The sequence below is a fragment of the Erpetoichthys calabaricus genome, chromosome 4 (assembly GCF_900747795.2).
Source record: "Erpetoichthys calabaricus chromosome 4, fErpCal1.3, whole genome shotgun sequence".
Lineage (NCBI taxonomy): Eukaryota > Metazoa > Chordata > Cladistia > Polypteriformes > Polypteridae > Erpetoichthys > Erpetoichthys calabaricus.
The window spans coordinates 34184319-34210952 of record NC_041397.2 but is presented as its reverse complement, the minus strand read 5'-3'; the positions used below and the strand labels follow the sequence as shown (position 1 = coordinate 34210952).

Genomic DNA, 26634 nt, shown 5'->3' with positions numbered 1-26634 from the left:
TTTAGAGTTCTAGAAGGAATTGAGATTCCCAATATTCACACAAGGATGTTTAAGCCTATGAAGAACCTCTCCCACATGTAAGTTTTCTTTTCTCATGTCCTCCCTGCTTATTATATGTGCTGCTTATTACCTGCTCTTACACACTCCTCTTTACACATTTTCAATGTCTGATCAGTCATGTAGCAAAGCGCAATAGTTTTACACATTCAGCACTGTCTGACCAACTATCTGTCGTGAGTGATCATTCGGAGCAGATGCTTTATCCTTACCAAATTTTTCAAAGAAATTCCAAAACAGTAATCAGACAGACTGGCTCACAGTGAATTCACCACAGCAACTAATACTAGATAGATAGATAGATAGATAGATAGATAGATAGATAGATAGATAGATAGATAGATAGATAGATAGATAGATAGATAGATAGATAGATAGATAGATAGATAGATAGATAGATAGATAGATAGATAGATAGATAGATAGATACTTTATTAATCCCAAAGGGAAATTCACAATTCATTTACTAAATGGAGCAAACACAAATCATGAGGTCTGCAAATGAGCAAAGATCTTAAAAAATGCAGAGAACAAGAAACTAGGATTCATGACAGGTTTAATTTATTTTATTGCTTATTTAATTTTCTGATCATTGTTGATTTTTATTTTTTTTCTGGCAGTGCCCTTTTGTGTTCTGTTTGTCGCCGCCATTTTGGAATAATTTTTTCATGGCCGCAGTATAGTCTTTATTGGCACTATGTATCAAGGAGGCCAAGTGGTAAATTGCCTCGTCATTTCCTCCTATATAAGATACTGGAGAGCAATGCTCAGTATCCAGGCTGTTGATAAAATTAGTTTTTTTTTAGAAAGTAGAACAGAATAGTAAGAATTGTCAGCGCTCGATAGATGCCTCAACATTGAACCTTTATTACTTTTTTTCATAAAATCTGATCAATTTAAACTTCTTAGTAAACTTTTGGACTGTTACAGGCTTTTTGTTTCTCTTCCGTAATGGCAAAAAATGGAAAAAGCAACATTTTAGCCATACATTATTTTCCATTTAACACCTTTTTAAGTCCTCGTTGGCTGCAAAAATAATCAATTTCAATTAAACACTTTGTAACATAATCAAAAAGCTTAAACATTGTTATTTCTTATGGCTGTTAAAACAGCTCAACACTTTGTAGCCATAAAGAATTTCCATTGATCTGTAACTATTGTAAAATGTCAAAACTCCCTCAACTGCTGTCACAGCATTCTCTGCTTTACCTGGTCTCACAAAAAAGTCTGTCATGTCGACTGATGAGTTCTTTCTCTTAACAGCAGTCTTGTGCTTTGCAGAGTAATTATGAGTTTCTCACTTCGCCTGCTCCTTAATTTGCTACTGACACTCGCATACCAGCACTACTGATAGCACATTTGGCTGTCCACTTGTTGTGTCCCGGTCGAAAACAAATTCAAAGAAAAGACTTGTTGAGTCAAGGAAACTAGCATCATAAGCGGTCTTGGTCGTGTTTTGTTTTTCTTTTTTTTTCTCTTGTTAGCGGCATCTTCCAAAAAGGCTAATCACCAAAAGAAATTAGTGAGCAAAATTAAACATCAAATAAAATAAAGACAAAGGAAAAGACAAAACCATTGTTAGGGAACCAGAAGAAACAAAAGGTCAAAGTTGAGAAAAAACATTTCAAAAAATGTTCTAACTGTTATTAGAAATCCTAGACCCTTACTACAATAATTTTTGAAAGAAGTCGAGTTGAGTTTTAAGTACGGTGCCAGGTGTCCTCTTTTTCTTGGACATGTCTTCTTTTTGAGGTTTATATCAGTTCGGCCAGGATTTATAGAATTTCCAGCATTGTCATATATTTGCTCATTACCCATACTGTGTACAAAAATATTAGCTTACATATTTTCTTTCTTTCCATGCACTACTGCTTGATGTTTCAAACTTGGATGTGATACAAACTGGTACAGTGCAGCAAACATTGTCCAGTTATAGCGATGAACACCTGCTTACAAACACACACATGCAATCCTAACAGCGCACAGCATTAACCAAAAAAATGACACCGGTAGGTAATGATGTCATCAGCAAAGCATTATAAAATAATGGAACAAATTACTTAAACCATCACACTTTTAAATTCAACTCTTTACCCTTTTAGCTTGCTGCCAGTCACCCCACATGCTACTTTTATTCTGATCTTGTTTTCTGTGCTCATCTCTTTCTCTTTCTCTCTCTCATTTGTATATCTTACTTAATTAGTTCACTTTAAACCAGTGCTTCAAGGTTGATCCATATCAGCACTTCTGTGTTTTGCTGTTTGGGGGACCAAAAGCTTTTCCTTCGTGCTGACAGTGTTTGAAGTCTCACCAGTATTCAGTACCAGCATTTCTACTTTATACCCTCTGGGGCATGGTCACATTTTCATTAAGCGACTCTCAAAACCTCTGGGTATTATAATGACATGAATGTTAATTGCCAGCTATCGCTTGAAAACTGTAGTGAGGAGTATATGGACTCCCACCTGAAATATATCTGTCTGACTTTTGTGCCATACTATATATATATATATATATATATATATATATATATATATATATATATATATATATATATAGTAATGAAAAATATAGAAAGGCACAAAAGTTTTGGGGCACTGTATAAAAGAAAATAAATGCAGGTTATAAATCATTTGAAAGCGGCAAAAGATGTCTTTATATACGCTTTATATAAGTCTCAAAGTGACTGATCCAAGATGGTGACACTTCTGGTTAAGTACAAGCCGGGCTGGAGGAGGCGGATCCAGGAGGTAGGACACACCGGAAATGACATCAGAGGAGGTAGGGCTGTCAATCATCCACTGTAGAGGGAGGAAGAGAAAAGGAGTTAGTAAACAGTGCTATTTTATAGAGGAATTACCACCACCAGAGCCTTAAAGCTGTCCCCAAGGCACATGTGTGTGACAATATATATATATATATATATATATATACACACACACACATAAACACAAAAGGAAGACCTCCATGGTCTCCTGCGTAAAATCTCTCCATTCCATGTCATTAGCACTTGGGGGACAAGAGCTGAAGAAATTGAAACACCTCCTTTTTTCTACTTCAACAACATTAAACATGCACTTGATGAATGCTTAACAACCAAAGCACTGTGTTCTTCACATAGTTTTTTGTTTTTCAGAGTAGAATTAACCTTTACACGTTTTGTTTCAGATGTAGGCTGATGCAGCTCTTCTTTAATGTTTCTCTTATGCTCAGGAAATATCCCAGCCTGTAATATTGTAATTGTTCCCCTGATAACTGGGAAAACGTTGGGTTACTTTTCAGTGCACCATCAAAAACTGCTATTTGCATCATCGTATTTCCTTGCTGGTACCCTTTTTTTAATATCTTTACATCTTATTACATATATTTCTTGATACCCACTATATAAAATATTACATTTATTCCCTCTTTTTCACTAGTTTTTCCTCTAAATAACTGTCAAATTTGTTTAAGTGTAGCTTGCTTAATTTCAGGACTCAGCTGGCATGGAAGAGAGAGACATTTTAATGCTTGCTGGAACTACAAGACATGCAACTGAATACTGCCAAAAAATAAAAGGTGGCTCGGAAGTAAAGTGAAAAACATCTTGCAGTGTAAAGAATAATATCAGCCATGAATACTAGCTTGCAAAAAAAAATAATGCCTTTTGTTGAGCTCAAATGATCTTGTTTTGTTTAGAAGCCAGAAGTGAGCACCAGCCTGAACTGAGGCTAGCACCCGTATACACCAAGATAATAAATATACCATGAAGCGAGAAAACATTAATCTATGGTTAAGAGGAAATGATCTCAAAGCTAGTGTCGGGCTATGTATAAGATTATAAAATGATGCTAGCTTACTTATATCACTCTGCTTATTTCATCGGGACAATTAGTTTGTGTGTGTTGGTGTTTGTGCTTGACAGTGAATGTGTCCACAAAAACATAAGAATGATGGAGAGGATGGCAGAAGCATAGTTAAAAAAAGTAAATAAATACATAAATTGCCTAATACTCAATACCATTGCTCTGTAAACCTGATACTCTGATTACATCAACAGGTTTCCACTCACACATAAAGCATCCATTTGTCTCACACTTACCTTGTACTTCATGTAGCACCTTGTAGCTTCATCGTAAGACAAAGAATAGCATCTGTGAATCTTATCCATTCATGACTTTTCCCTAAATCTTTACATACCTCCCTAAAACATCCAGCCACTCTCCATTTCATTGGTTCAAGCTTAGACATTGACAGCTATGGCTAAAAGCTTGCCTGTCTGAGTTATGAGGTTCTTCTTAGAGTAGGTGAATAGACTTTGGAGACTATTGGTCACAGCTGTGTCGTACTCTCTGTAACATTCAATTTAAAAAGAGTACAGTATCAATGTTTGTCATGCAAAGAACTTTCCTTCATCTTCAAGAAAGGCAGTGACGGAGCCCAGATGTGAATGCAGAACATTTCTTTATTTGCACAGAGTTAGGCAATGTTTCTAACTACCATCACCTCATCTAATACATCACATCATGTAACTCATAATATGCAGAACTTTATTACCTCCTCCAATCAACTAACACCACCAGTAATTTCTGACTTATATTGATTCTCCCATTAATTTGAACAGTGCTTCCTTAAGAGGGGTGTTTAGTGGATTGTCCTATTAATCTTAGCACCGCTTCACAGGATGGGTGTATGGGCTTTCCCATCAGTTTATCCTCTCTATCTGGAGGAGCATTCGGTACTCATTTACTTTATTCTGATCTTGGAAAATTCAATTAGTGGTTTCTCTAAGATGAGGCAGAGACCTCCTGTGTTTTTAGTTTTAAGTTACATTTAGTTAAACTTTTCTGCATATTTAATAATAATTCATTCTATTATGGCTTCATATATTTTTTATATCCACAGCTCCACAGTGCAGTGGCAGTGTGCTTTACACCACACCATTGGACGCATGGTATTGGACTTGGTGATGTGAGGCTTGCATGCAGCTGCTTGGCCATGGAAATCCATTCCATGTAGCTCCTGCCACACAGTTTTTGTGCTTACATTAATGCCAGTGGAAGTATGGAACTCTTTAGCTATGGAATCGGCAGAGCATTGGTGACTTTTTACACACTATGCACCTTAGCAGTTGTTGACCTCGCTGTGTGACTCTACATGCTCTTCCATTTCATGGCTGAGTTGCTGTTCTTCCTAAACACTTCCACTTTCCAATAATAACACTTACAGTTGATAGTGTAATATCCAACAGGGATGAAGTTTCACAAATTGTCTTATTGCAAAGGTGGCATCACAGTACCACTCTTGAAGTCACTGAGCTCTTCTGATCGAGCTATTTTGTTTCACACATGTTTGTAAATGGAGACTGCATGGCTAGGTGCTTGATTTTATACGCCTGTGGCAATGGGTCTGATTGAAACACCTGACTTCAGTAATTAAGAGGTGTATCCCAATACTTTTGTACCTGTATACACTTGTAATAAACTATAAAAGATTAAATATTACCTGAAAATTTCATATATTCAGCAATGCAGTTGGCACCGAGGATGCTAAAGCAGGTTCCAGTCGTGTATCTCAAACAGAACAGAACTACTAACAGACACACATCTATGTACAGCAGCGTACAGAGCATTTTAAAATAAAACGTGTCCCATTTAACACATTAAAAGTTTCAAACAAAGTAATCTGTAACTTTAGTAATCCAACAGTCCAAGGTTATTGTAGTTAACAAAAACTAAAATCAAAACTGAAACTATTATTAAAAAAACATTTTCGTAAACTGAAATAAAATAATTCACAAAACTGAAATGAAAAAGTAAAACTAAACGAAACTATTAAAGTAGCTGGAAAGACTAACTAAAATAAAATAATAATTTACTAAAATATTTTTAGTTTTCGTTTTTGAATGAATATTCTTGCCATTAGTCTTTAACCCTTGTAAGTTTTAACTCTAAAACAGAAAGTCATCCAACACGAACCGCCCACACATTTTCATCCAGTGAACGGCGGCTGGTGACAGAGGGCGACTGTTCACACAGCATTTGCGGTGACAGAGCAAGCTGAGTGCAGGTGCGTAAAGAAATAAGTGCGTGGGAAATAGAAAGCGATTTGCTTGCCACCTTTCCTTGTGCTTGTCAAGATGTAACTCAAACGGCTGAAATCAGAATGTGCTTGTCAACAAAACGTTTAGCATATGGACAGAAAAATCACGAGTGAGTAACGTTTCAGTTTATTTCTCAGATGTCTGCTTTTTGTTGACAGCAATTCACCTGCCACTTTGCACAGAAGAAATCGTTTTTACTTTCTCATATACAAAAGTATAGTAATCATGAAAAAATTCGACCTCGATATTTTGATGAATCTTGATGTTATAGACTAACCAATGTCCAACAATACTGTTTTTTGGAATTGTGTGTGTGCGCGCGTGTGTATGCGCGTGTGTGTCTGTTTGTGTGTAAACACGATAACGCAACTAGATAGATGGATGAAATTCGGCATGTGGTTGTTACACCACAATTATAGATCTGTATTAACTTTTGGGCCAAATCGATCACCCGGAAGTGGTACTTTACCTGAACACATACTCGATTTTTTTTTTTTTATTTATACAGCTGCAGAGTCCAATTTATTCAACTTTACTTTTATAATAATTGCTCAATATATTAGTCACTTGATTTGTTGTTGATGGTTCCTTAATGTTGATAATTTAAAAATATAATCATTGTCTTGCGGTTTACTCCTCAAATATCCATTCCCATATCTGAGTATACAAGAAAGTCGAGGGGAGAGCACTCCCGGTTTTTGATAATAAAACGGCACTGATCGAGAGACTGACTAGGTCATCATACAAGATCAGCATATTGTTGCTGACCAATCACTTTTGCTTTAAAAACATCGTTTAACAACGACGCGATACAAACAAAGGTAGACAGTCTGACAAGTGATGAAAAACTAAACATACTAATGGGTTTTTGTATTTATTCCATGTTTATTAATTTATCTTTTTTAGTTCATATTCACAACTCAAAATACCTGATATTATGAAAGTAATTCATTAGCAGAATTATATTTTAAAATATTTGTCTCCCTTTTTTCAATGTTTTTCTCTCTCTCTCAAAATAGATAGTTGAAATATCATATTCTTTTCATCAGCCTTATCATACATATTGCATACAAGGAATTTTTCCTGCTTTGCATCCAAACCTGCTGTGGTAGGCTCCAGGTTTCCTGTGATCCTACTCTGGATAAACAAGTTTAGATAATGTATATGTTGTTCTTAATCTCAGACGCTGTCTCTGTTTTTTTATGCCTGTCCGTACTCCTACTACCTGCTCTTGCTCTACTCATTATGGGCTTACTGTCCTTTATGGTGGTCTATTCAAGTCTCACTGCCCCTAACCTTGACACTACATGCTTGTTGTTCTTTGTTTCCCTCAATACAGCTAGGTGGGGTCTGCACACTCATCCAAGTCTAAGAGCCCTGTTCATCCTAAGCCCCTGTGATTTTCATGAGAAAATATTTTAAAAATTATAAAATTGCGTAAAATTGTTCATATTCAGTGTCTAGTTTTGATTATGCTTGTTTTTATCAGACAAAAACAAAACCAGATAGTAAACCAGGCAGTGCAATAAGCTTCCACTAACATTAAACTCATATCCAAATCTGTTAAGTATACAGTTCTGTCTGATTGTGACACAAAACTAACTCCGTAGGCGCTCCATGCCATAATTACTAAAACTAAAACTGAAACTAATATATATAAAAATAAAATAGAAATGTCTTTGTGAAATAAAAGCTAAACTAAAAATTCACAATGAAGGAAAACTAAAACTAAACTGAATTTCCAAGTAAGGCCAGAAAAAATATAGAAATAAAAACTAATATAAAAAGGCAAAACTATAATAACCTTGCAAAAGTCACATCTCTCTTTTCTTGCCAGTGAACCAGAAACTCTGGACTCGTCTAAGACTGCTTTCTGTCCCCCTGGTGATTTTCCATTTTCCTTACATACAGTAGTCCCATGATTTTCATCACGAAAACTCAGCTTTTTCCTTTAGTCGAGGGCACATGCAGTGATAACATGATGACCTGCCTTCCTTTGCTCTCTGACTTTCTAGTGTTCACCCATTACTATTTTGATTCACATTGATGAGATGAACTAAGTATGAAATGCACCGAGAACTGCCACCCATGACACTAATCTATAGTACATGACATCAATTAGAAAAAAAATGGGCAGTTAGGTTAGGGTTTTAATGTGAAGTGCCTTTAACAAATTATATTTTCAGAGGAAAGAAGGGAGGACTACAGTATAGAGTAATTACACATAATTTAGATGTTCATTATTGAGGTACCAGCTAATGTACAATTATAAATAACGATTAAAAGCAAAGAACCACATGGAGAAAAAATGGCCAGCTTTTAATTTTCATAACAGTCCCCTCTGTTCATAGCAGGAAGTCAATAAAAGGTACAGGGACATTCTTAGGCATATGCGAACTACGCATCCGTGAAGGGCCTCGACCGGGCCGTGGGCCTGGGGCCCCTGTCATGCCCCTGGCACTGCAGCCGTCTGTGCCAGTCCCAGGAAATTCAGTTCAGTGCATCTCTTAATCTTATTAACAATGGTAATTTATTATCCAAATTGCAGTCTTCACCTAAATCCCTAATAACATTGTCACGCCGTAGTAATTTTGCCAAATGCACTATAGCAAACATTAATTTTAGAGATTCGTTTCGGTTTCATTCAGAGAGATCCCTATAAAATCATGAAATATCCCTATATTACCAGCCTTTAACAGATCCAGAACAAAATCAATATTTTACCACTCTGCATACACACAAGCGTACATGTAGGCCTACTGGTCATCTAAGGCCTTTTCCGGACGTTTTATTAGAACACCTTCCTGAGCTCCCCCCACCATCCGGGGCCTGCACAATTCTGAACCACGTAGGGCCCCCAAACTGCTAAGAATGGCCCTGAAAGGTACTGTATTTAAGCAATCATTTTGTTTTTTTCTTTATTCAAGACACACTTAAATAGACTAACTGGCTTTCTTGTTAGATTATAGCAACTATTTTACCTGTCAGTTACATTATATGGAAAGACCATTGCACACGGTCTGTGTGATTTACTAAAATGACTAAGAGTTGTTCCACAAAGACACCAGTTGTCCTGACTTGTGCTATTTTTAACATACTGATATATTTTTTTTCTTGCTCCGTTTCCTCAGCTATTTCAAGAAATTTCAGTACTGCTCCTATGCACCTCATGTACGGAAGTGCAAGCCAAACACAGATGGAATTTCATCTTTTGAAGACCTGCTGGCCAACATCATACTTCGAGTGTCAGTCTGGGTTATTGCATTCATCACCTGCTTTGGCAACGTATTTGTCATCTGCATGAGGTCTCTTATACGAGCTGAAAACACTCGGCATGCCATGTGCATCAAAGTATTGTGTTGTAAGTATTAATATTCCATAATTTGAGTTTTTGACACCCAGCAGGTGTCTACAAGCATTTTAATGTAAATGTCAACCTTTCTTTAGTGGCTAGTAAATAAATAATATATTTTGCAAGGTGATTTTTTTCAGTGATTTATAAAGAAGAAGGATCCATCAGATAAGCCATTGAGATAGTAGGGCAGTATTTAACCCAATATAGTCTCACTACAGGTCTCTAGTGGCTGACCCATGCCTGTGACATCATTTAGGGGCCTGTGGCTGGAGGTGTGAAGTGGCCTGTGTTGCACAGGGCAATGTGTACATGTAAAGGCAGCTATGGATACTGAACGGCACATTTTCAAGATAGTCCTGTCCCAAGACTCTACAGTTCACACCTCCATCCACCGGCCCCAAAATGACATCATGGGAGCCCTGTCACTGAAGGTCTGCAGTGAGACCCTCCTCATACCAGAAGTGAAGAAGAAGAATTGGCAAAGAAAATGAGCTAATCACATTGTACAGATTTGTAAATTTGTAATTTGTAAATATCCAGAAACTTGAACATAGAAGCTCCTGCATCAAAATCTTCAAAAGGAGCAAGGCAATAGTGTCATGTGGCAAATATGTGATGGTCACATAGACGCAACCTGCAGTAACACAGGAAAATTGAAAATGATGACCCAAAACATCATCATTGATCATGGTGATGGTGTATGGATGTTGGGCAAGTGATAAATATGCAGTGTGGACCTGTGAAATTATGGCAACTGTGATATACACAACTTCCAACTTTAATTAGGCTTTGACCCAAAAGACTAAAGACATGTGTAAGGGGCTGAGCGCTCAAACAAAATGAACATAAAAATGACTTGGTAAAAGATTCTGGTTATGGTGTGTGTATTGTTATGACTTCAACTTTGGTTCTGTGTCTGAAAGTTCTGTTGAACACTATGCTGTCTCTCGATGGAGTGACTTTCGCTTTCACACTGGCTGCTCTTGGTTTTGCCCCTAAAGATATGCCTTATTGTTCTATTCAGTAGGCAAAATGTCTGTGACCGGACAATCGCTATTAGAACAGTAGAACAATCTAGATGAGAACAAGCTATTCAGCCCAACAAAGGTCACCAGTCCTAGCCACTTATTTTTTCCAAAATAACATCCAGTTGAGTTTTGAAGGTTCCTAAAGTTTTACTTCTTTTACACTATACTGTATATTAGAGGCTTTCTGCTATTCTATTCAGAGTGATTATGGAACATCCTCATCTGAAACAAATCTTTGTAAATTCACTAAGAGGACAAGAATGTTTTTGATAAAGCCAAAGCAGAACTTTTTAGACTGAATATTAAGTGATACATACATGTGGTGCAAATCAAACACATTTCACCAGACAGGTAACATTATTCTCACTGCATTGTATTGTGATGGTTGCGTCATGTCATGGACATACTCCACAGTAGTAGGTATAGGCAGATTTAGCTGTTTAGGGCTGTACAATGGACAAAAGTGACTTGAGGCAGAGAAGTTATGTTGCAAAGAAGTTCCCCTCTCCGAGAAAGCTCTCATTGTTGAATATGTTTGTTTTTCAACATGACAGTGGATCCAAAGCACCTTCTCAAAGCAACATGCAGTGGCTTAAACATGAGAAGACAAACACCACTCAGTAGCTTGGTCAGAGTCCTGACCTTAAATCTCAGTAAAAATCAATTTCTGTCTCTCGCTGCTTTACCTTTGCTACATAGATGACATTCTTATAATCTGGACCGCAAGCGAAAAAGACCTTCTTTGCTTCCATAGGAATTACAATTCATTCCACCCCAACATAAAACTTAAATTAAATTATTCACAAACAGAAATCAGCTTTCTGGACACTACCATTCGCATAAAGGACGGTACCCTTATGACCTCTATTTTTTACAAACCAACAGACAGACGGACATATCTAAGAAATGATAGTTTCCACCCAAAGCATATACGGAACTCCATCATCTACAGCCAGGCAATACGTTACAATCGTATTTGCTCAGACCCTGTGGATCTGGACACACAACTGCAGAAATTCAGGACAGACTTCATCAAACAAGGATACACTCCCAAATCAACAGACCTACAAATCAGGAGAGCTACGATTATACCCAGAGAAAACCTTCTGGAATACAAAGGTGCAGAAACCAAGAACCGGGCCCCACTAGTTGTAACTTATCATCCACATCTGGAAACACTTTGCAAAATTATGAAAGAGCTTCAATCCATGGTACAGAAAGACAATCAACTGAAGGATATATTCCCAGAACCTCCCCTCCTTGCATACAGACAACCACCAAACCTCAAACAACTGATTGTCTGAAACTCTATGTGTGGCTCAGCAGCAAGTGGCACATCTCCCTGCCTACAGAACAGGTGTGGCACCTGTGCACATATCTACACGACAGATCAGGTACTTATACCACATTGCCAGCAGGAGCATAAAATAAAGGGTCCATTCACATGCAAATCTACTAATGTGGCCTACCTAATCATGTGCATAGCGTGCCCCAACACTGGACTGTATGTAGGGGAAACTGGTCAGACACTGCGCCAGCAAATGAACTCACATAGATTTCATATTAATCAGAACAGTATTGAAATTCCGGTGGCAGCACACTTTAACAGTAATGGCCTCAGCATAAAGGATCTGAGGGTCACTGTGCTTATGGGTAATTTCAAGATCTAACAGGAGTGGAGAGAATGGGAATACAAACTTATGCTTAAATTCAACACTCTACAAAATGGTCTGAACAGAGACAAGAGTTTTATGACCAGATATGTGTACTAACAGACTGATTGACCAGCTGACTACATCAGAGGCCTATCTTACAGACAATGCACTTCAAAAAAATCATACAGGACTTTCTCTATCAATGGTTATCTTATCTCTACATTTTATTAGTTCATTGTTCTCTTCTTTCAGGGTTAATTCATCTTATTTTGCTAACATTGGAACAAAAAGGTTGTTAAGATGAAAGAAGAAAATCACTTTGCTGTCCCAATATAAGCTAGAGAATTTTTCAGTTTCTTTGTTACACCTTGCCTGATGAAGGGGCCTTAGCTGCCTCGAAAGCTCACATTTGTAATCTATTTAGTTAGCCAATGAAAGGTGTCATTTCACCCTAGTTTCTTCTGCTCCCCTGAGACATGTACAGCAATTCTGAAGAAAAGAAGGATGGATATACAGTATAATACCCTGTTACATCACAGAAGAGCTAACAGAGACTAGAAATAAAAGACTACTGACTGTTACAGCAGTTAGCTGTTGTTCAATAGAGGTGGACTCAATACATTGATTACATTTTTTCAGTCATTTTCTAACCCGATTAGTCCTGAATAGGGTCATTTGGGGTGCTGGAGTGTATCCAAGCTAGCATAGGGCATGAGGCGTGAACAAACCCTGGACAGGATGCCAGACCATCACCGGTTGAACACACACATACACACACCAAACACACACACCATGGCCAGTTTAGCATCCCCAGTCCACCTAACCTGCATGTCTCTAGACTGTGGAAGAAAACCCATTTAGACACGGGGAGAAAACGCAAATTCCTTGCAGGGGCAGTCATTATCAGTGTGCCACCCCTGCATTTTTTCACACCTGTAACAGTCAGTAGTCTTATAGTTATAGTTGCATGTTTCCAACCTCTTCTCTCCTACTCTGTTTGTTCTTCTGTATGTTGCACAAGAAAATTTCCTGTGCCCATGTGAAAGTGATCTTCACAGAGTCAATGGAGGCTCTGATCAGGGAGCTGAGACTGAGTGGGGAGTCTGAGTGTCTGGGCTTGCGAGTGTCCTGATAAAAACCAAGACCCAGGCCTTTAATGACCTCTTGGGCACAGCCATCAGCAGTGTGTCTGTCTGCGGAGAGAGTGTCGACCTTGTCGAGAGGTTTACTTACCTTGACAGTGACATTCATGTCTCTGGTGACTCTTCCTATGAAGTCAGTAGACGGATATGGAGAGCATGGGGGTCATGAGGTCATTGGAAAGGCGTGTTTGGCGCTCTCGATATCTCTGCAAAAGGATGAAGGTCCAAATCTTTAGAGTCCTGGTGCTTCCTGTTTTGCTATGTGGTTATGAGACATGGACGCTATCCAGTGACTTGAGATAAAGACTGCACTCCTTTAGTATTGTGTCTCTTCGGAGAATCCTTGGGTACCGCTGGTTTGACTTTGTATCAAACAAGCAGTTGCTGATGGAGCCCCGAATGATGCACATTACCTGCATTGTGAGTTACAGCACTATGGCCTTGTGGTGTGATTCCCCGAAGGTGATCTGGCTCACAGGATTCTCATTATTGAGGACCTGAGCGGCAGGATCAGGCCAATGGGATGCCCATGTAACACCTGGCTGCTGCAGATACAGTAGGTGGCCATCTCTGGAGGGTGGGGCTGAACTGTGTGTCTGCCCGGGGGGTTGCCAATATTATGTGGTGGGTACGGTAACGTGCTGTACCAGTGCATGGTCCCCAACCTGACCTGACCATGAGAAAGTATAAAATGTCGCAAGGATGCAAAAGTTTCCCATGTACATGCAAAAATATCTCGTAACTATGCACATTTTCCTGTGTGCACAAGAAATAAGCTTGTTTGTTTTTCTTTTGTCACTTCATTATCCCTGTATTTCAGCAGTGCTGGGTTGATAATCATGTTTTCTCAAACTGCATTGCTCTCATCAAAGTTGCTTACCATCTTAATTCCACTTATATTTCTAATGATTTTACATTGTATTATAAGACACATTGTACATATGGTTCTATAAAAATCTTAAATCATTAAGAAAACTGTAAATAAACTATAAGATTTAAAACTTTACTTTAAGTTTTAAGATTACGTTAGCACATGTTCCTTTTACGTTTTGCACTTCTGCAATATTTCCATTTTCATTTTTTTTTACTTTTATTGTTCATCAGAAGTGAGTATCAATGTTGACACCAATATACTCACAAAGCAAATTATTAGAAACACTTGTACACCTGCTGATCCATTCAATTATTTAATCAGCCAATCATTTGACAGCAGCAGAATGCATAAAATCATGCAATACGAGTCAGGAGCTTCACTTATTGTTCACCTCAAACATCAGAATGAGGAGAAAAATGTGATCTCAGTGATTTCAACTGTGACAGGATTGATGGTGTCAGACAGGACAGTTTGGGTATTTCTGTAACTGCTGATCTCTTGGAATTTTCACACACAACAGTCTCTAGAGTTTACTCAGAATGGTGCTAAAATCAAAAAATATCTAGTGAGTGACAGTTCTATAGATGGAAAAGCCACGTCGATGTGAAAGGTCAGAGGAGAATTGCCAGAGTGGTTTGAATTGACTGAAAGGCTATGGTAACTCAGGTGACCACTGTGTGCCATTGTGATAAGCCAAAAAGCATCTCAGAATTCACAAGAGTCTGAACCTTAAGGCAGATGGGCTACAATAACAGCAGACCACGTCACATTCCACTCCTGTCAGCCAAGAACAGAAAACTGAGGCTGCAGTGTGCACAGGACCACCAAAACTGGACATTTGAAGACTGGAAAAATGTAGCCCAAATCTCAATTTCTGCTGAGGCACACAGACTTTTACGGTCAGAATTTGGTGCCAACAAGAATCCACGTCTCCAGTTGTATCAACTGTCCAGGCTGGTGGTGGTGATGCAATGGTGGGGGGAATGTCAATCATCGTCTGAATGCCATGCCCTGTCTCAGTATTTCTGACCATGTGCATCCCTTCAAAGGTCACAACTTTCCCAACTTTTGATTGGCTACTTCCAGCATGATAAATCACCATGTTACAAAGCAAAAGTCATCTCAAACTGGTTTCATCAAAGTAACAATGAGTCCAGTGTTCTTCATTGGCCTTCCCAGTCACTGGATCTGAATCCAACGGGACACATTTGAGATGTGGTAGGACAGGAGATTTGCAGCATGAATGTGCAGCTGAAAAATCTGCAGAAATTGTGGAATTCAGTCGTATCAACATGGACCAGAATCTCTCCAATATCTAGCAGAATCCATGCCATGAAGAATTGAGGCCATTTTGAGTTCAAAAGGAGGTCCTACCCAGTTTTAGCAGTGTTCCTAATAATTTGTTTAATGAGTATATATTTTTACACAAAATTTATTCCATTTTAATACCCTGATTAAAGCCAATAGTATTTAGTAAAACCCTAATATGTATGGTATGTTCAAAACTTTCTTTTAGTGGGTACATGATCATCAACCTAAGAGAGCTGATAATTATGGAAGTGTTTTAAACTTGCATTACCCCCACTCCAGACATTACACTTCTTAGTAATAAAACCTTAAAGATGAGAATATCTTTTATCTTTAACCATCCAGCCAGAAAACATTAGCACAATAACTGTAATTTCACAGTCCGTTATCAAAGAGATAATGTGTCTTCTTCTTCTTTCCCTCATTTTCAATAATGACTCCTCACCATTTATTGTGTTCTATTTCTCTTTAATTCTATAACAATGTATTATTTTTAGTTATTAGATTACCTTCCTCCTTTAAGGTTTTTACACTTAAATGTAGGGCATTATTAAGGCATCTAGTGTAAGCCACTATTTTAATGTGATTACACTGTAAAATAATTATACATTATATTCATTGAATATAGGTAGTATACTGTACATGCTGATTTTATACCACTGTAAATTTTCAACAAACATCATGATATATAATGCTTTAAATTATAGTAAAGAGGCTGATTCTAGCAGTAGGGGATGGAGGAAAGACATGTAGAGAGCATCAGTGCCAAGGACAGAAAAACAGCGATCTGAGCTAGCAGGCCGTTATTGAAATTCGGTGCTTGAGCGCTAGCACAGTAGGAGCCTATGGGATGGTGAACCTGCCACAGCCACACTCTCATCGTCCTAATGTGGTGGTGTGAGCAGTCACTGTCAAGGCAGCACGTTAATAAATGAGCAAAGTGAACAAAAGTCCATTGGTTCGGGACTGGCTAGCTTTGTGCTGTACAACATTATCTCATGATTTTAATTTAGTTTAGCCAAGGATATTTAGATACTTTGATGGTAAACATTTCAGTTCTAACAGTAAACAATCTTAATTTTACAAATTTTTTCCTACTTCAGTTGTTCTTCCACATCTAGAACATAAGAAAATTGACAGACGAGGGGAGACCATTCAGTTCATCAAGCCCCTTTGTTTAGCTAATAGCTAAGCTGCCCCAATATCTCATCCAGATTCTTCTTAAAAATTGTTAAGGTTCCTGCATCAACTCCAGGTCTCAGTAATTTGTTCCAGATTCCCACAACTCTGCATAAAGAAGTGCTTCCTGGTCTCAGTCCTAATTGTACTTCCCTTTAATTTCCATTGATGTTTTCAAGTACTTGATTCACCATTAAGCTGAAACAATTCTGCTGGATCCACTTCATCAATGCCTTTGACAATTTGAAGTACCTGGATGAGGTCCCCCCACAGTCTTCTCTGCTTTAGACTACACAGGTTTAATTCTGTCACAGTAGGACATCTCCATAAGGCCTGGGATACCTTTGGTTGTCTTTCTTGTACCATGGTGACCAGACCTGCACACAACACCCAAGATGTGGTCTCACAAGTGCATTATGTAGTAGCGTAACATCACTAATATTTTATTTGACTTTTTAATTCCTTTTGCATATTGCTTAGATGATGAAAATGTTGTGCTAACTAACATAAACCTCTAAATCTTTTTCAGAGGCAGCTTCCTATATGACATTGTCTGACATCATGTGTTTATAACTAGCGTTCCTTTTGCCCACATTTGTACGTTTCTACATTAAACTGCATTTCCAAGTCTTTACCCAGTTCCGAAGATTGTCTGAGGTTTTCTGAATTGTTTTGCTGCCTCCTCAGTGTCTGTGATTGCTCTAGTTTAGTGTCATCTGCAATTTCAAAAGTTTGCTATTTATACCAGAATTAATGTCTTTAAATCTGAAAAACTAAAGGGCAGACCCCCAAGGGACTCCACTGATGACCTCACTCCAAGTCGAGTCTTCACCTCTTATCTGAACTCTCTGTCTTCTGCCTGTTAACCGATTTGACGTTGAGGTTTTGTAGGATACTTCTGATGCCTACAGCTTCTAGTTTTACAGTTAATGTTGTCAGACCATGTCAAAGGCTTTTTGAAAGTTTAAGTCAAATATTTTGTAAAGCATAGTAAAGTAAGTACATTATGTTGTACTCTTCAATAAGTTAATTGGAGAATCTGAATTGGTCTCATATTAGTGAGTGAGTATGTCCCCCATCCAGGACTGATTCCTGCTTTCCTCCTGATGCTGCTGGGAAAGGTTTTGGTTCCTGCAACCCTAAACTTGAATTAAGCAGATTTCCAAACTAGATAGATTGATGGACTTTTCTACAGTGACTACCATCCCATGACACTTTACTACAGGGTGTCCAATAAGTCTGAATCCATATTGAAAAATAAATAATTACTAAACTGTATATTGATCTTTGCAGTCCCAAGTTTTCTTTAAGGAAAGAAGAAAAGTAAGCCTCTATGTCTGGTCACTATACAGAGTGTGGATACAGAGGTAGTCCACTCCTACTCGTATTTGGAGGTCCACATCACTGATAAGTTGGACTGGTCAACGTCCATCCATCCATTTTCCAACCCGCTGAATCCGAACACAGGGTCACGGGGGTCACTGGTCAACGTAACACAGAGAAACTATATAAGAAAGGACAGAGCAGGTTCTTTTCTTTTTCTTTTTCCTTAGGAGGACATGTTCCTTTAATGTGGGAAGTGACATCCTTCACATCTTTTATAACTGTGATGGCCAGTGTGATTTTCTACACTGTGGCTTCCTAGGGTGGGTAACATAACTTCAAGAGAGTGAATCAACAAGCTGAATTAAAGGGCAAGCTCAATTCTGGACCCCCAGGATGTAGTGACAAAGAAGAGAATTAAAACGAAACTGAGTGTCATTATGAACAATGCTGCACATCCTCATTCTCTAACAAACTAACACTGAGGACTTTCAGCTAACAAATCATTCAGTAGAAGTATGTGCAGACACGTTACTGGGGCTCCTTTATACCAACAGCAATATGCCTGCATAATGTGTCACTGGGACTGGGACTACCAACTCAGAAGCTTTCTTTTAATTTTCTTCCTTTTTAGTCATTCTGGCATGTGTTCAGACTATAGTATGTGTATATATTGTAACAGAGGCGCTATATAGGCACCTGACCCGACACAGATGGACACAGAGGCATGTATGAAACACAAAGAGACTTTATTTTTCTTTACACGTGGGCGCACGTCTTCCCCGTGACCCACAGGCAATACACAGTCCATACAACACTTAACCAACACCAACAAAACACTCTGTTCCTTTTACCACCACTCCTCCTCTAGCTTAGTCCTCCTCCTCCCAACTCTGGCTCTTGAGTGGTGGTGGCTGGCCTTTTTTATAGCCCACCCGGAAGCGTTCCAGGTGCTTGACTATCTGGTCCTAATTGCACTTCCGGGTGGGGCTGAAGATTCGTCCAGCCAGGCTGTTGAAACCAGACAGCCACCCCGGGCCCCAACCAGGTTGTGGAGGACTCCATCTCCCATGGAGCCCTGTGGGAGGTTGGGGAATCACCGTCGGCCAGGGAGGCTGCCACTAAGCGTCCCGGGGGAGGTATTGGGCTGCCCATGGTTGCTCCCCCGGAACATAAGCAGCAGGGGCGTCCCGGCCAGGCATGGGACCCGACCGTTCATCACAATATATATAATTTAATTTATCTCTGTATTTACTTACTTAAAGAGCTTTTGTAAAAAGCCAATTTCCTGCCTTGGGACAAATAAAGTTTAATCTAATGTCATTGCCTGAAAGACACACTGAGCCCCGAGGAATGGTTTGGGAGGCAACCATGCAACCCCATTTAATCTTAACTAGACAAAAATACCGCCTGTTGGCTCAAAGAACAGAAATTCAGCCAATATAGTCTTTGAACAATAATAATAATAATTCATTACATTTATATAGCACTTTTCTCAGTAGTCAAAGTGCTATCCACACAGGGAGGAACCAGGAAGTGAACCCACAATGGTTATGGCAAAATAGCTTAGGAGCTCCATACTCATCCTTGTCTAGGTCCACACGAAGACCTCTTTCCTGGGCACGTCCCCTTTTCTTTCATCCCTAATAGAAGGGGTGTGGCCTTGTCTGGACACTGCGAGCTCTGATCAATCTTCATTGGGGTTTCTCCTGGAGTTGCTGATGGAAGAAAAAGAAGAGTTAGCAACAGCACCAGCTCTCAGTTTGGGGTGGCATTCCTTACCTTGCTGGAGCCCTGAAGGTGATCGCCAGGTATGCATGTGTGTCATGACCTATCTAATGAGTCCAAAAATGCTATTCAATGCATAAGTCAGAGATAGAGATCACCATAGAATTTAACTGCACCCTGGTGATTCAGGGTTACCATGTCTTGATTCTCCCTGTGATTCCACAATGATGGGACACCCTGCTGTACTTTGAAGCTATAGCACAGTTGGAGATATCCATTACATTCTATATTTGCACCACAGGCAGACTGAATGTCATGTTCCATGTCAAACAATTATTCAGAGTCAAGGATTAACAAGCAACCTTATCCCTTAGGGGCACATACTTACATTTTCAGCTAAAGTTCATTTAAGCAGTACAGAAAACTGTAAGACCAGGTTTTTATTTCTCCACCAGAAATTAGTCAGTTATGCTTCAGTCAGCATCCTCCATTTGAGCTTGACTGAGCTGAGCAGAATGACAATGATTCTTCTGAATATCATAGAAAACTGGTGACATTTCTTTCAAAGTTCAAGCATCACTATGTGTCAGACACCCTTACTTCATATAAAGATTTTGCAATTTGATATTTTCTAATCTGCGGTGGGTTGGCACCCTGCCCGGGATTGGTTCCTGCCTTGTGCCCTGTGTTGGCTGGGATTGGCTCCAGCAGACCCCCGTGACCCTGTGTTCGGATTCAGTGGGTTAGAAAATGGATGGATGGATGGATGGATATTTTCTAATGTGAAATAATTATTTTTAAAAGTATTGCTTGCAGTAAGCACTTTCTCGACATTCATTCCTCACAGCAATAATGCAAATGGTGATAAGTAACTTACACTGCTTACTGTATATACTCGTGTATAAGTTGGGTCTTGAAACCCGAAAAATCGATCATAAAATCAGACCCCAACTTATACACCTGTTCAAAAATACAACACTTCATTTTTTCTTTTACGTCTTCTTGCCTCCTCCAATCTCACATCAGTTTTTCAGACACATCGAATTTTGTTGCAGCAGCTCAGTTACCAATTTCTTTTGCCACTTCAACAACTTTCAATTTAAAACCAGCATCATATTTTCTTCTGATCAAACGCTCCATCATAGATAAGGGATGCTCTTACGATAAAGATGTATGAGGGTGTGAGATAAAAAAACAAAAATCAGTGCAAACATCGCTTTGGAATAGTTTGGGTATTACCATGTGGTTACATAGGCACAATACATAGAAAAATAAAGGCAGTGTGCTCCATGGTTACTCTCTCAGGTGGGCGTTAGCATATCATAATCTCATGGACCAATAGCGTGAGTCTTCCACATTCGACTTATACGACCGACATTATAAAATACCGGAAAATTAAACGATAAAATCAAGCCCCGACTGCTCTGTGGAAGAACTTAAACGCAAGTATATATGGTGTAAAAAGTGTTGACCTCCTTGTAAATGTTCACATTTTATTGTTCTACAATACTGAATCCCAGTGAAATTAATTTGACATTTACAACAATAAACAAATACAGGCTCCTTAATAGTTTCAAAGTCTAAATGAATTACAAAGTAAAACACAAATTATTGATGGCATAAGTATTGTTCCCCTTCAAGTCAGTATTTAGTAGATGGTAGTCATGACAGCCTTGAGTCTTTCTGTGCAGGTCTCCATCAGCCTTGCACGTCTGGATACTGACATTTTTCCCCATATTTCTTTGACCATCAAGCTCAAGCTTTGTCAGGTGTCATTGTGGTCATCTGTGAACTGACTTTTTCAAGTACTGCCCTAAATTCCTCATTGGATTGAGTTCTGGACTCCAACTAAGCCACTCCAGCACAATTAATCTTGTTGTTTTAAAGCAATTCCTGTGTAGCTTTGGCTTTCACCTTGGGGTTGTTGTCTGAGGGGAAAGCAAATGTTCTCCCAAGGCGTAGGTTTCTTGCAGACTGCATCAAGTTTTCCTCCAGCATTTCCTGGTGTTTTTCTGAATTAATTTTACCCTGAGAAGCCTTCCCCGGTCTGCTACAGAGTAGAATCCGCATAGCCTGATGTTACCACCACCATGTTTCATGGTCAGGGTGGCATATTTTTGATAATGTGCAGTGTTTACACCTGGTATTTAGCATAATGGCCAAGGGGCTCAATTTTGGTCTCATCTGACCATAGAACCTTCTTTCAGCTGACTTCCTAGTCTGCTAAGTGCCTTCTGGGAAACTCTAGCGGTGAGGTCACTCTTTTTTTTAATGGTGGCTTTCTCTTTGCCACCCTGCCATAAAGCTGGGAGACCATAAATGTGCACATACAGTTAATTCTAGTCCATGGTGTTAACACTCAGTGGATTTATAAAGCGAATTCCATTTATGAATCAAATCAATAATATAATAACTCCTAATTAACTGATTCCAGAGACAAATGTTCTAAATTCATATGTTTTTGCTGCATCATGTATTCATTTCTGTGTTGAACTGTGGTGTTTATGTTTGAAATGTAATTTTAACCTTCTATATTCTTGGTTTCAGGTGCCGATTGCCTAATGGGAGTGTATCTCTTCTTTGTGGGAGTTTTTGATGTCAAATTCCGGGGTGAATACAACAAGCATGCGCAGCTATGGATGGAAAGCCTTCAGTGTCGGACAATAGGATTTCTGGCCATGCTGTCTTCTGAAGTCTCTGTCATGCTGCTGGCCTACTTGACTTTGGAAAAGTACTTGGTCATAGTCTTTCCATTCAGCAACATTCGGCCAGGCAAATGCCAGACTTGTATCATTCTAGGCTCAATATGGGTTATTGGATTTTTAATTGCTGTCATCCCACTGATGAGTGAGGATTTCTTTGGGAATTATTACGGAAGAAATGGAGTTTGTTTTCCACTCCATTCTGATCAACTGGAAAAGCCAGCAGCGAAAGGTTACTCAACTGGAATATTTCTAGGTATTTGCCATTTTATTTCTCTTGGTTTATGAGTTGAAGATGTAAAAGAAATTAATAAAGAAAATGCAACCTCAGTAAAAGAAGACATAAGAAGTGCCTAACTCCTTCACAGAGCAGATCACCACTTTTAGCTTCAAAATGGCTTTGGCTTGATTGCAGTCTGGGTTGCTACGCTGCTTCCTCTTGCTTTATCAGCATTATTTAGCATTTTTTTCTGAAATCAATTTATTTATCTTTTATATATCAGTTATATCAACATGACCTTAGTCATTCAATTGTAAAATCAGGAAATCACTACTCTTCAGAAAACTGTTACATGTTATGAGATTTGAGGTATTTAATTCAAGTAAGGTGCCAAAATAAATACTTTGAATGTCTTCACATAGAAAAGCATGTTTGCACTATCCCTTTCATATTAAACTTAATTCGAAACATACAGTATTGCTGGAATGATGCAACAAAGTGTAACGTTTCAAACCAAATCAATTGCTCTAGTACAAGCAGTACATTCCCATTATAATAATTAGACATATATAATTGAAAGACCTGTGTGTGTGTATGGAGTAGTCTGCTCTGCTCATGCTCAACCATAGCCACTAGATGGCACATGCATGCACCTCACTTCTCATTACGAAAGACCAGTGTGCAGCAAACACCACCACACAACAACAACCCCATGCTAATGCCACATATGAAGAGACACAACGTCAAAATGACACAAACGCTGCAGCCCAACAACGTGCGAGTGAAACACCTCAGCAATGGAGGGCAAGGCTTGAAGTTATCACTAAAAACATTGTCTATCTGGAGGGATTTTCTTGAGACAAAGATTAATAGGACTCATATGCCAGCTATAGAGATAAGATATGGTATCGCCAGTGTCGTCTTATGAAAGCCAATGGTGGCACAGGTGGGTCCATGTCCTCTGCACTGGGCAATTCTTAAAAGTTAGCTGACACCTCTCCAAGTTCACGAGTATAGTAAAACTGCTAGGGAGACTTCAGGTTATTTTTTGTCCCAAAGACCACACGCAGCTAGTAATTACATAATTATAGAATTATTGTAAATACTATGCAGATTGTATATATGATGCATAATTTTTTTATCAAGTAACATATTCATTATAATAGTAATAAGGTAACGTAGTAGTAGTAGTATACATTGAAATATGTTTAGAAGAATTTATTAAAAAACATGGTTTAATTTTATTTAATAGAAAGCACAAATAACTTTTCTAATTAAACTTAATTTATTATTATACTTAACAATATCACAAAACATTTATTGTACTGTAAAGATGTGCAGAAGTGTCAAAATTGCAGCAACGAGTACCTGCTACATTGATAAAGTGTGTCAGGTGAGGATTACAAACGCAGGCAACAGAAATAAAAATAACAAGAAATATCAATAAATATAACAGTACCTAATTAAAAAAATTAAATATAAACACACAACATGCACTGGATAATATGTGTAACAACCAGACTGTACCAGAAACTGAGCAGCAGCGTAGTCAATAACTGTCATGTTGTCCATCCATCCATCCATTGTCTCCCGCTTATCCGAGGTCGGGTCGCGGGGGCAGCAGCTTGAGCAGAGATGCCCAGACTTCCCTCTCCCCGGCCACTTCTTCTAGCTCTTCCGGGAGAATCCCAAGGCGTTCCCAGGCCAGCCGGGAGACATAGTCCCTCCAGCATGTCCTGGGTCTTCCCCGGGGCCTCCTCCCAGTTAGACGTGCCCGGAACACCTCACCAGGGAGGCGTCCAGGAGGCATCCTGATCAGATGCCCGAGCCACCTCATCTGACTCCTCTCGATGCGGAGGAGCAGCGGCTCTACTCTGAGCCCCTCCCGGATGACTGAGCTTCTCACCCTATCTTTAAGGGAAAGCCCAGACACCCTGCGGAGGAAACTCATTTCAGCCGCTTGTATTCGCGATCTCGTTCTTTCGGTCACTACCCATAGCTCATGACCATAGGTGAGGGTAGGAACATAGATCGACTGGTAAATTGAGAGCTTCGGCTTGCGGCTCAGCTCCTTTTTCACCATGACAGACCGATGCAGCGCCCACATTACTGCGGATGCTGCACCGATCCGCCTGTCGATCTCACGCTCCATTCTTCCTTCACTCATGAACAAGACCCCGAGATACTTGAACTCCTCCACTTGGGGCAGGATCTCGCTACCAACCCTGAGAGGGCACTCCACCCTTTTCCGGCTGAGGACCATGGTCTCGAATTTGGAGGTGCTGATTCTCATCCCAGCCGCTTCACACTCGGCTGTGAACTGATCCAGAGAGAGCTGAAGATCACGGCCTGATGAAGCAAACAGGACAACATAATCTGCAAAAAGCAGTGACCCAATCCTTTGCCCACCAAACCGGACCCCCTCAACGCCCTGGCTGCGCCTAGAAATTCTGTCCATAAAAGTTATGAACAGAATCGGTGACAAAGGGCAGCCCTGGCAGAGTCCAACTCTCACTGGAAACGGGTTCGACTTACTGCCAGCAATGCGGACCAAGCTCTGGCACCGATCGTACAGGGACCGAACAGCCCTTATCAGGGGGGCCGGTACCCCATACTCTCGGAGTACCCCCCACAGGATTCCCCGAGGGACACGGTCGAATGCCTTTTCCAAGTCCACAAAACACATGTAGACTGGTTGGGCAAACTCCCATGCACCCGGCCACCAGGCGCTCGCCATCGAGCCCCACCTCCAGACCTGGCTCCAGAGTGGGGCCCCGGTGACCCGCGTCCGGGCAAGGGAAAACGCCGTCCAAAATTGTTTTTCATCATAGGAGGTTTATTTAACCGCTCTTTGTCTCATCCCTCACCTAGGACCAGTTTGCCTTGGGTGGCCCTACCAGGGGCATAAAGCCCCGGACAACAGAGCTCCTAGGATCATTGGGACACGCAAACCCCTCCACCACGATAAGGTGGCGGTTAAAGGAGGGGCTGTCATGTTGTGCTGTTTTGTTTCCTGTTGCTTATTGGTCTCTGAAACCAAAAGTGCAGACTGGGGTTTTGAAGACCAAGGAATTGATTTTTTATATTTTTTTTATTTTTTATTGTGCTTTTTTCTTATGTCAGCCACATTTTCGGACACATGTTGCTAAGATGGTTGCTACCCTGTGCCATGTGGCGTTACTAGTGCAATGTTATTTAAGCTGCCATTGCACTGAGCTGTTTGTCCAAGATTAGGATTCGCCTAAACTGTATAGTGATTGTTTCTTTGTTGTTTTTGAAAAGTTCTGGATGACTAAATTATTCCCCATTTTCTGACTACAATTTAAGATAAATGTGTTGGCTCTGCTTGTTTATTGATTTCCAGGTTGCGGTTCTTGACTTCTTGCTAATTTGATTCCTCTAATGATTCCTAATGCCAGTTTTACTGCTGCATTTCTGTGTAGTCTCAACGAGTAACAATGAATCAGCATTGCAAACTGATTGGTCATACAAGTCCTTACATAATTAAGTCTAAAGCCCAGGACTCAGGACTTTTCCAGAGATTTTCATTCATAGCCACCATTTAATCTACGAGTCAAATGTACAAAATCATTTATTTATGCAATGTGAGTGTAACTTAGTCCAACTAGACCACAACTCGCTCTGATAAAATCAAACAGGTTTGATTTTGTCTTTAGTCGTTGGGTCAGGTTGGTATGCATGAGAGCTGACAAAATGCTCACCCAGAAGTACAAAGCCTAGAATGCAGCAACGAGGAATAAGGAAAACAGCTGTTTTGAACCTAAAAACAGAAGAGAAACTCATCTGTCTAATGTCTTGTGTTTTACATACCATGACAAAATGGAAAAAATACAAAAATGGCAGAAATTGCGGCTGAACTCTCCACTTCTGTTAACCCTTCATACATTATTGGCTGTCAGAAAAATGGGTGAGGACAGCTGTGCTGGAAAGTCAGCACTCAGTAGGAAAATGTGGCATGGG

General features: G+C 39.6%; 1 protein-coding gene across 1 annotated transcript in view; it reads left to right on the top strand.

Moving 5' to 3' along the window:
* The window catches only part of rxfp2b (relaxin family peptide receptor 2b), a 312780-nt gene that overhangs the window by 255042 nt on the left and 31104 nt on the right, over positions 1-26634 (top strand). Inside the window, exons 15-17 of the mRNA XM_028800786.2 lie at positions 6-77; positions 9271-9500; positions 22279-22689. Coding sequence (XP_028656619.2) covers positions 6-77; positions 9271-9500; positions 22279-22689 — 713 coding nt within the window. The remainder of the gene's footprint in view (positions 1-5; positions 78-9270; positions 9501-22278; positions 22690-26634) is intronic.